The sequence below is a fragment of the Taudactylus pleione genome, unplaced genomic scaffold, assembly GCF_031769625.1.
Source record: "Taudactylus pleione unplaced genomic scaffold, aTauple2 ptg000041l, whole genome shotgun sequence".
NCBI classification, from domain to species: Eukaryota; Metazoa; Chordata; class Amphibia; order Anura; family Myobatrachidae; genus Taudactylus; species Taudactylus pleione.
In genome coordinates, this window is record NW_028284443.1 from 38,161,691 (window position 1) to 38,173,877 (window position 12,187).

The following is a 12,187-nucleotide window of genomic DNA, read 5'->3' on the forward strand; positions in this document are numbered from 1 at the left end:
TTTTATTTTTTTATGCTGCTATCTGGAGTAGGGAGAGAAGACAGCGCTGCCTTCTCTGCCCTGTGAGCAGCCGCTGGACTGCTGCTAGCTGCCGGAGGAGGGAGAGATGGACAGCGCTGCCTTCTCTGCCCTGTCCTCTCAGCAGCCGCCGGGGGGTGGGTGCGCCGGCGCTGCTGAGGAGGGACATAGGGCCTGATTCAGACCCGCTCGTGAGCGCTCGCAAGCGGGTCAATGTTGCCCAAGTGCGCATGCGCACGACGGAGGCGGCACCGTCATGCGCATGCGCGAGACCCGAATAACGACGGCCAGGCCGTCGTTATGGGTCTCGCACCAAAGGTGGCGTGCTGTCGATGGTGATTGACAGCACGCCCCCTTTGGTGGGCGTGCCGGGGGCGTGGCTGCCCAGACGGAGGCGTTAGCATGGGAACGCCTACCGTCTGGGGCCGGCCCAACTGACATCACTGGTGATGTCAGTGGGAGTGCTTTTGGCTCTGATAGAGCCAAAAGCATTCCAGGGCTTGCGGCAGCGAGACCCTACCGCAAGGGTCTCGTCGCAAGCTCGATGGTCGCGATGGTCTTTACCATCGCGACCATCATTTTGGCCGCTCGCTATAGCTGTGGGTGGTCACCCACAGCTATACGAGCGGCCAGGAGGCCGCTCCAAAAAGTAGGAGGGACAACCCTGATTCAGAGTGAGCGCTCTGTCAGAGCGTCCGGCTCTGAATCAGGGCCAAAGTGTGCAGAGGGACCAGGAGGTCCCTCTGTGATTGGCGGCTGCCAGAAAATTATTTTCCAGCAGCCGCCCACAGAGCTTTCCTGACTGGTCGTATCAGATACGATCATGTCGGGGAAAGCCCAATCTAGTATGGTCGTATCTGATACGACCATGCCAGGCAAGTGGTTAACTCATGCCCGCAGGCTGGAGAAAATTATATCTTAAACGAACAGTAATTTTACCTTTACGTTCGTTAGTAAATAAAGGTTGCCATGTCTTCTCATGGTATAACGCTACTAAATAGCGCTATTCAACAAAACAGATAACATACTATTACTAAATACCTGCAACTGTTAAATATCTTCACTAATGAGTTTGAACAGCTCAAACTCGTTAGTAAATGGAACCCACAGCCTGTAAAGTGACAGTTATGAACTGATTGGTTGGTGCTATTTATCTCTAATTTTATCTCTCTCCAAGCTTTATTAAATCTCCCCCTAAGTATGTGAAGATAAGGAAGGGCAAAGGTAAAGTGAAATGCAGGTTGTTTTTGCTATTCTCCATTATTCTCAAAGCCCAGGGCCCCCCACACATAGCTAGGTCACGAGAGTGTGTGTACTGTGGCATATGTGAACTGGGGCAACAGTGTGTTTAACACATTGTGGTGTTAGGAGTATTTACATACTTTCTAGTAACATCGCCAGCATATCTTATTGACAATATTATTGTGAGGGGACCCACAAGTTAGTTCCCATAGGACCCTGATTATGACTTAAAAATATAAATATAGAAATGTACCATATTTTTGGGAAAGTAATGTATATTTTTCTATCATTAAAAGTGGTCTGCCTTTTATGGTCTGAATTGGACTTTAAATACCTCCACTGTTTGCCATGGTGTCCAATATTCATCTGCAATAGTGGCTCTCAGTGGTCCCAATGGTGAGAGGGAGGTGGTGATGGGGGGTTTCATGGGAATGGCAGTTGCCTTTCTGAGGTCCTTGCTAAGGTTCTTCTTGGCATGTATGTGCTGGCCCTCCCCTACATTTTGCTACAGGGCCCAGTAATGCTATACTCTGATCATACATGAGGTCACATCTGCTAGGAATGAAGACTTGATGAAAATGGGTAAACATAACTCCCTATCCATGCATTCTACGTGCATTCCACATTTAGTACATGATTACCCTTTATTTGTTAATATCTGAAAAGTATATATAAAACAGTTTATTATTTATTACAATTTGTGTGTGTGTATGTATGTATGTGTGTGTGTGTATATATGTATGTGTGTATGTATATAGATATACACATATATATATATATATATATATATATATTAAAAAAGGGGGTGAGTTGATAATAGGGCGACTGGTTTGCTTACAAAAATGTGTCAGTGTGAATAAATAATTCATATAGTAATATAATAAATAATATAGTAAATTAAATCAAATGATGTGATAATACAATAGGATTATATAAAAAACAAGGATTTATTATAGACACAGAATGAGACCTTAGAAATGATAAGGTTTCCCTTAATCAGACACATGTAAATCAAAATATAAAATCAAGAGGCATTTCATACAATAATACTAAAATGGAGATAAAATTAGGAGGTAAAAAATAATAAGTAATAAATAATGAATAAATATAGCAGCTTATCTGATACAACGAGAAAGGTATTTTTCAGAGTTCATGAGGCATAGGTCAAAACACCTCCAATGCATTTCGTCTTCAGACTTCATCAAGGTGCCAGCATATTCCATTGAGCTTTGCAACTAAAAAAATAAATAAATACAGTCCTAAAACTATAATGGGTAATAACAGACAGACAGAAGGCCAGTAAGCTGTCCCTACTTCCAAACTTAGTCTTTAGAATAACAGGAGTTTAATGCATGAACATACATGCAATATATTGCCTATTGGTCCAGCCAGATCACAATGATAAAAAGTTCTTGATGAACTAGGTCATCCAGTCACACAGCAATGTTGGCCTGGAATTGGTTGTATTAGTGTACAAAGAAAACACATGCAAGATGTATAAGAACTGTATAGAGGTGTGATAATAGAATTGCTTATGGAGGTTACGTGGGTGCTTTTGGAATTTGATAACCTTGCCTTAGGAGGTAAGTCTTCAGGGAATGTTTGGAGGATATAAGAAAATGTTGTTGTTGTGTGAGGGAAAATATTTCACAGAGAGGGTGCTGCCTCCCCCCCCCCCAAAATAAATCCTGTAACAGTGAATGGGAGCAAGTAATGATTGTGCTCAGAGTGTAGGAGTCCTATTGGTAAATATTTTGTGATAAGTGATGCACGTGCAGTACGGGTGTGCGATCCTGCAGCAGACTGTCAGTGATTGGCAGTCTGCTGCCATTTCTGTGCGGGGAGGGGATGGTCGCTGCCATTGGGGGGGGGGAGTGGAGCCTGAGATGGCCCCTTTTACTCATCCCCGGCGGCTTATTGCGACCTTTTCAAAGGTGACGAAAAGCATTAGCCTCCTCCTACAGATCTGCACCTAATGCTCCCATCTGGAGACCTAAGTGGTAACCGGAGGTTCAGGCTAACGTCCACTGCCCAATCCAACTTGCCTACTGCATCACATTGCCGCTAACACCGCCACAGCCATAGATTCTGAATTTGGACACAGAGCTTGCCTGTCACTACTGCAAAAAGAACCTCTCCTTACTTGTGAGTGCTATCATCTAGAGCCGCAGCATTCAGTGCGGCTCTTAGAGGCGGCTTCTAATTAGCTATTACCTAATGCTAAACAAACATGTCAGGGAGTTCTAAGCCTGGCCAGCTATTCTCCACCAGGGACCGTTAGTTATGGACTATCACTAATAATACAAATATTAATGCAATCCAATAATCAGACTTTTTGTATACATTTGTAAAAACTGTATTGCATTTCACGCTGTTTGGTTGAAATTTATTATTTTGATAGATTTTGTAAGTTATTTGATTAAGTGAATTGAGCTAATTTCCGACTGGAGCACTTATTGCCATGATATAAAGAAATGAGAAGCTCTATATATATTTCTTCCCTACTTTGACACAAGGATTAGAAGTATAGGACTGTACTGTACCTCAATCTACTACTGTGCAAATTATATAGAGGACTGATCTTGTTTTTAAGGAGACACGCTAACATAAATTCTCATTATGCACAACAACATTTACACCTAGGAAACATATTGTAGTCGTCAATTCAACTGTTTCTACTATGTATCACTTTTTATTGTGTCTATTTGTGAGTTTCTATGTATTTCTGTGTATTTTTTATTAAAGGTAGTTATTATTTTTTTTTACTACAAGAACCAGCTGAGTGCTGCTTATCCTGAGCGCTGTTTTCTTAATTTCTCAAATCTTGCTATGTTACAGTGTCAGCGGTTGTGACACTGTAACGTAGCATTTTGCATGCAGATATAACCGTAAAAGGCCACAGAATCTCTGCATGCCGCATATCATTTTTGTCAGCTTAAGCATCCAACTCGCATCGCTTTGCAATTAAGACACATTTTAATAGAAAAAGTTGCACGAAAAGATGGTCGGTGCTACCGAGTCGCGCCATGGCGTAACTAAGTGGTCTGTTTAATGCGCAAAGAGGCTAGATGTATGTGGACATATCTGTACTTAGTGGAATAGCTTGTTTTACCACCTCCTTCAGCTTTTCTATCTGGGTATGACCTGACAGGTTGGCAGTGCCTGAACGTACTTCATTAGTTACACTTTCAAATGGTTTCAGTAGCTTGCATAAAACCAAGAGTATTCTCCAGTGTGCTGCACTAAGGTAACATGCCACCCCTTTCCGTATCCCATGGCTTGATATGTACGCTTGGGAGGCTTGTTGCTGTTGCTCCAGTCACTAAAGCATATAAAGGGTGGCATTCCACCTGGTTACTACAGTACCTCTTGCTTCAGCTGGTGGAATGGCAAATTATACTGTTGTTGTTTCAGCCGCTGCAATCTTCTACATGTGCTTTTTCTGGCCACAGTCAGCATGTCCTGCTCACACCAGTCAGTTTGTGTATGCAAATATGGTATATGTTCATAATCACCCAGTTGTAATGCTCTTACAATGTTAATTGTGTTATCAGAGATGACAAATCCTGAGCAGAGTCTTAGCAGGGTAAGCCATTTTGCTATAACATCCCTCAGCTTTTCCAACAGATTGACACCTGCCAATCCTTTTGGAAGTGAAATCCATTTTGGATACAACAGATGGGGACGGGATCTGAATTGGAGGTGCTTTGGTCTGGTTATTTCACTGATAACAAGGGCTCAACATCAGTAGCTATAACATGGGATGCATTTAAAGCCTTTTTAAGAGGTACATTAATAAAGCAAGTAGCTGAAATTAAATTATTCTATAGATGGAAAGGAAGAGGAACTTGAGGCTACAAGCTTGTTTATTTGGGGTAAAGGCTTGAATCCTTTTGGCTTCTCAGGCTGACCTCCCAGGCTGCTTGGACTTCACATTTACAGGATAAAACTAATCGTAGACTGTTATATGCCTCACACTCTCACAATATACTTATGCTGACAGGATGGGGGAGCTACTTAGCTCTTTTGCTAAGTGCAGACCGCCCTTCCAATATAGTACTTGAACTAAGTAATGATAGCGGCTCTGTGGTTTCCACTACCGCTGCTATAGCGTAAGTGTTCCTGTCTTATATTCAGTCTGTATACTCCTCAAGATTGTCCTGTAGCTACACCGATTTAGTGTCATATGTTGAAGCTGTGGGCCTTCCTTCTTTGTCAGTGGAGGATGTAGAATTTTTGGATGCTCCCCTTACTGAGGACGAGGTAGATATGGCCATTAAATCTTTTCTGGGTGGAAAGGCTCTGGGACTAGATGGTATCCCAATGAAACTTTATAAAAAAGCATGCTTTAGTCTTTATCTCTCAATTATTGGAATTATATAAAAATTTATTTGAGGAAGGTTCATTCCCCTCTTCTATGTCGGAATCATTGATTATAGTTTTGACAAAACCCAGGAAGGATCCATACTCTGACACAAACAACATAATTTTCCTGAATTTTATTAACTACTTGTCCAATACATTCATCATCAACATCCTCATTAGCATCAGATGCACAAATATCCCCCTCTTCCTGTTGCACTCCCACAGTAGCATCCTCAATTTCTATGTCATCATCATTACTTTTACTATTACTCATTCTTACATTGGCAGAGGGTTCAGAAATGTTGGAAGGTGGCTTTTCTAGGATTACAGTGTCAGAAATGTCATACTCACACACAACACTCGTGGACACCCTTAGACTCTCCTCTGGGATGTGTGAAGTTTTTGTTCTTCAGTTCTTCCTTCTGAGGAAGCCGCTGACCAGCTGGTGAGGACAGTAGACAGGGAAATGCGTAAAGGAAAATTAGTGATAGTACTCACAAGCCAGTACCCACCCTGTTCTGGGCAGGGATTCAACTGCCTTACAGTCTGAAGTAAAATCTTCACTCATCCACCGACACTTGGATTCCTCTGTTAAGCTGCGCTATCGGATGCCACCAGAAGCTAAGAGGTAGAAACATTTGTTCCTGAACTGCTTCTGTGTCTCAATACCTTATATATGCTACAGACTGCTTTTGTACATAAAAGCTTTTTATATGCTACAGCTGTACTGTTTGTTGTATAAGAAGCTGTTTACAAACAGGACAGAGACCTTTTAGAGCTTTGCATATGCTCCATTTACTGCTTACTAACCTATAAAGCTGGATTTAAATCTGACAAAGGAATTTAAAGCTTCACTTATGCCACAGCTACACTGCTTACTAACCATTAAAGCTGTATGCAGACAGGACCAAAGGCTATTTAATGCAAATGGAAATTAAGATTTATGCTGGATCAAAATTAATAGTTAATATATTTTTATCTCTTAGAGATTGTTCTGTATTTTTGCTCAGAAGGTGATTGGGTACAATTTGAGTGTGAGTTATGAGTTTCCTGACTTGTGTTATTATTCACGGATACTGATCAAAATAAGTAGCTTATTGAGAGAACACCACAGCGAGCTTGCAACGCACTCGAATGGTAGGGTGCAGATAAAATTCTATATCGATGGTACTCAGAGGTTTTAAACAATTGATAATATAACATTGGTATGTGATCCAACACGAAGATAATCACATTTAGGGGCCTATATATCAATTTTTTTTTACATTAAATTATTTCTATCTCTCTCTCTCAGCCTTGGCTGGCTCTGGAAGCTGACACTGTGCGCATGCCCCGGAGAAGACGTTCTCTTCTGTGAAAGACTTCTAGAATTTGCCGGGATATAACTTGCAGGGACAGCAGTTACAGCAAACGCTGCGAGTATCCGTTTGTACATAGCGGGGATATTTTCATAAAAAATTCAAATATGCCTGGCGATAATGATAGATAATAATGGTGGAAGTTCTGCGATTATTAGTACGTAGACCCCTTAGTAATAATCCTGCTTCTATATATGGTGAGGTTTTACTAAAGCATTGAATAGAAAGTGCAACAGTGGCCTCTGCAGGCTAGAAGAAAATATTACACTCACTCCAAAAACCATATGATGCATTTTAATTATTGATCTCATTTGTGAAATATAAGTATTTATGTAACATATACAGAAATATCACTTATGTGCATTTGTTACCTCATAGCAGGTTACTTTCTAAATGCTATTTCAATGTATTGTCTCCCAATTTATCCATCAATGTATTGTCTCCCAATTTATCCATTAACATCTATTTAATGCTCCTCAGCACTTGGGAACAAACACAGGGCCTGATTCAGACCCGCTTGCGATGGTGCCCTAGTGCGCATGCGCACGACGGAGGGAGCTCCGTCGTGCGAACGCGTGAGACCCGGGGAGCGACAGGGAAGCTGTCGCTCCAGGTCTCGCACCAAAGGGGGCGTGCTGTCGATGTTGATTGACAGCACGCCCCCTTTGGTGGGCGGGCCGGGGTCGTGGCTGCCAGACGGAGGCGTTCCCATGGGAACGCCTACCGTCTGGGGCCGGCCCCACTGACCTCACTAGTGAGGTCAGTGGGAGTGATTTTGGCTCTGCCAAAATCACTCCAGGGCTTGCGGTCACCGAGACCCTACCGCAGGGTCTCGTCGCAAGCCCGATGGTCTTGACCATCGCGAACATCATCATGGACGCTCGCATAAGCTGTGGGTGGTAACCCACACCTATGCAAGCGTCCAAGAGGCCGCTCCAAGTTTAGGTAGGAGGGCCCTGATTCAGAGCGAGTGCTCTGGTCAGAGCGTCCGGCTCTGAATCAGGCCCACAGTTCTAAATCTAGACCTAACGGTAAGACTACCTGGCTTGCAGTCTATTTTTCCTTTAATATGGTAATATTCATTAATGTACATAAATCTTTATATTTGTAACACAAGATTGTAAGAGATAGAAATTGTATATGCAGACACTGCAGTTTAAATAATAAGATACATGTTATGCCGTATACACACTTAAATGATATCATCCCGAATTGTCGTTTTTGTGCAGATCGTGCAAATGTGTAAGTAGGGTCCCGGCTACACATCGTTAAGGCTTTAGCCTGACAGAATGTCAAAGCAAACATGTATGTACTGTGTATGTAACTGATGCATATCGTTTCTTTTTTCAGGTCCAATAATCAGTGAAGAGTGTTACTGTCCTGAACAAAATAGTGACTTATGGATAAAACACATGGCTTGCAATGAGTCCATTCCACAAATTGAGCGAGATCTAAAACATTTTCCAACTGTTGATCCTGACAAGATTGGTGTGGAAATTCCAGAGAGATTTGGCGAGCGCCAAAGTTTGTGCCATTACACCATCAAAAATAATAAGGTCTGTTTTATTTTAGTTTGGGGGAAATATAATTTTGTTTCCATATTTAAAAAAAATCAGCGTTGTATTGGTTGGGAATCTTAACAATACTTTATGTACACTAGTACATATTTATGCCCCCAATCAACACCAAAATTTATTTTTTGCCAAGTTAGACTCTCTTCTTACTCGAGTGCGTCAAGGGGAACTCATTGTTGCTGGCGATTTTAATGCTGTTCTAAGTCCCACTTTGGACCGTTCTGCTCCTGCAGCCTCAGCCTCTTTCTCATCGGCTTCCCAAAATTCTAAGAGTCTCCTCCGTCTCATGAAGTCTCAGCTCCTGTCTGATTCTTGGAGAGTGAAAGAACCTTCCGCTCCTGATTATACGTTTTTTTTCTTCACCCCACAACTCATACTCCCGTATTGATATGATCCTGCTCAGTCACGAGCTTGCTCTCAATCTCCACTCGGCCCTTATCCACCCGCTTATTTGGTCTGACCATTCCCCTATATCCTGTGATATTTCGGGATTACTCTCTCGTCCCCGCCCTATGACGTGGCGTCTAAATGACTCCCTCCTACATAACCCTGAGATAATATCCCGACTACGGGCACAAATCTCTGATTATTTTGCTCTAAATGATACTTCAGATATCTCCAGATCTACCCTATGGGTAGCACATAAAGCAGTCTTGAGGGGACATTTGATTAGCGTGGCCTCCAAAAACAAAAGACAATCTCTCACCCAGATTAATAAACTTTCCATCAAACTTCAAACTCAGTTTATGTTGTGACTCCAATCTCCTGATCCTACTATCCTGTCGGAACTCCAAACGACTAAATCCGAATTGGATTTGCTTCTCTCCAAACGGGTGGCAAAACATATTAAATGGCTTCGCCAATCCTTTTATGAGAAAGGGGATAAAGCAGATAAAATTCTTGCATCTCGTCTTCGATCTGCTAGGACTCATAAAAATATTATTTTGATCCGTGACTCTCACCACCAACTGGTTTATGATCCTGCGGCTATTAGATCTGCCTTTCAATCTTACTACTCTGATCTGTATAACCTCCCTCCCCCAGCCACTTCATCTCCTCTATCTCAGTCTAACTTGATATCTGATTTTCTTGCTAGCTCCAGTTTGCCCAAGTTATCTTCTATCGCTATAGAACTCCTTAACTCCGAGATATCAGCTGAGGAGATTGAACATACTATAAAATCTCAAAAAAACGGAAAATCCCCAGGCCCAGATGGATTTACGGCATCATACTACAAAAAATTTTCAGATTTACTCGTTCCCCATCTTTATACTCTTTTTAATAAGGTTCTTCAGGGTGATCCTTTCCCTTCAGAAATGCTGGAAGCCAGAATTGTGGTGATTCCCAAGGAAGGCAAAGACCCACTTAACTGTGCTAGCTACAGGCCTATCTCCCTCCTTAATTTGGATTTGAAAATATTTGCTAAAATCCTTGCGAATCGCCTGAACCCATTCCTCTCCTCCCTGATTCACTACGATCAAGTGGGCTTTATACCGGGGCGCCAGGCGAGGGATAACACCAGACGCGCTATTGATCTTATTCATATTTCAAATTCCAGGAGATCCCCTACCATTTTACTCTCTCTAGATGCTGAAAAAGCATTTGATAGGATCTCCTGGGATTTTATGAAAGCTGGTCGAAGCTTATGGCGTGTCTGGTGACTTCCTCACTGGCCTTCTGGCACTATACTCTACCCCCTCTGCTACGGTCCTGATTAATGGTACTCCCTTAGGCCCAGTCAATATTAGCAACAGTACGAGGCAGGGCTGCCCTTTATCCCCCCTGGTGTTCGCCCTCATAATTGAACCGCTGGCCTCCCATATTAGATCCCATCCTGATATTCGGGGCGTTCAAGTGGGCGCTTTGGAGCCTAAGATCTCTCTTTTCGCAGACGATATTCTTTTATCCCTGACCCAACCGGCATTCTCTCTCCCCAACCTTTTTTCTGTGCTTCGGTTCTATAGCACTGTCTCTGGGTATAAAATCAACTACTCCAAATCAGAGGCCATGCTTCTCCATGTTTCCCCACAGGATGCTGAAAACCTACAAACTAATTTTAATTTTAAGTGGCAATCCAAAAAGATCAAGTACTTGGGGATATACTTAACTTCCCACTATGACTCTCTTTATCGTGAAAATTTTTCACCTCTCCTATCTAAAATGCACGCCGATTTAAATTCCTGGAATCGTCTTATAATCTCGTGGTTGGGTAGGATCATAGCTGTCAATATGAATGTTATAGCAAAATCTTTATCTTTTTCAGACTCTCCCCGTAACTGTTCCCGCTGTTTTTCTAAGTAATATTCAAAAAGCCCTGATTCCTTTTGTTTGGAATCACAGACCCCCGAGGATTGCGGTTAAAATTTCGGAAAGGTTGGTTGTAAGAGGTGGGAGAGGTCTTCCTAATATTAAACTTTATTATCTCGCCTCCCATTTTTCCCATATTGTTACCTCATACTCTCCTCCCGGTTCTACTTCATGGCTGGATATTGAATCTGCCTATATTACTCTCCCAGACTTAACTTCCTTATGGGGCACACCGACCTTCCGCATACAAATTGCTCCCTACTATTAAATTTGACCTCAGACTCTGGGGTCTCTATTCACACAAAATGAATCTTTCTTCTCCGGTATCTCCTCTAACTCCTATCTGGTATAACCCCCTGTTCCCTCCTGGTTCCTCTACTTTGAGGTCCAATAGGTGGATTAATGCAGGCCTTAGATTCCCCGCAAACTTTTCTGACCAGGGTCATTGGTTATCCCTACCAATGTTACAACTAAAACTTCCATCCAAGACGCTTAACCCATTCGAATTTTTTCAAATTCGCCATTTTTTACAATCATTACCTCCACTAGCTGTCCTCCGTGCCCTTACTCCTTTTGAAAATCTCTGTAGACACTTCCCCTTATCTAAAGGTCTAATTTCCCAGATTTATGCTCTTCTTTTGGACGCTACCCTTCCCTCTCTTAGCCCCCACGAAAATGCTTGGGAGCGAGACCTTGGCTCTCCTCCAGATGATGAGGCCTGGGACGACATGAGACTGGGAATAGCCAAAATTTCTATTGTAACCAAAATTAAGGAGAATGCATATAAAATTTATTACAGGTGGTACTATACTCCTGAGAGACTTCATAAAATGTTCCCATCCTCCTCACCCGATTGTTGGCGGGGCTGTGGCTGCAGGGGTACTATGGTCCATATCTGGTGGACCTGTCCAAATATTGTTCCCTTCTGGGACTCTGGGGGTCATTCAGACCCACTCGCGAGCGGCAGTACGCTCGCAAGTGGGTCGATGTTCCCCACTGCGCATGCGCACGACGGAGGGAGCTCCATCGTGCGCATGCGCGAGACCCGGCGAGCGACGGGCTTCCCATCGCTCCGGGTCTCGCACCAAAGGGGGCGTGCTGTCGATGTTGATTGACAGCACGCCCCCTTTGGTGGGTGTGCCGGGGGCGTGCCTGCCAGACTGAGGCGTTCCCATGGGAACGCCTACCGTCTGAAGCCGGCTACACTGACATCACTAGTGATGTCAGTGGGAGTGATTTTGGCTCTGATAGAGCCAAAATCACTCCAGGTCTTGTGGCTGGGAAACCCGACCACAGGGTTTCCTTCGCAAGTCCGATGGCCGC

General features: G+C 43.1%; 1 protein-coding gene across 1 annotated transcript in view; it reads left to right on the plus strand.

The window, feature by feature from the left end:
- POGLUT2 (protein O-glucosyltransferase 2) overlaps window positions 1-12,187 on the plus strand; it is a 77,843-nt gene that overhangs the window by 9,827 nt on the left and 55,829 nt on the right. Inside the window, exon 3 of the mRNA XM_088456649.1 lies at window positions 8,334-8,539. Coding sequence (XP_088312775.1) covers window positions 8,334-8,539 — 206 coding nt within the window. The remainder of the gene's footprint in view (window positions 1-8,333; window positions 8,540-12,187) is intronic.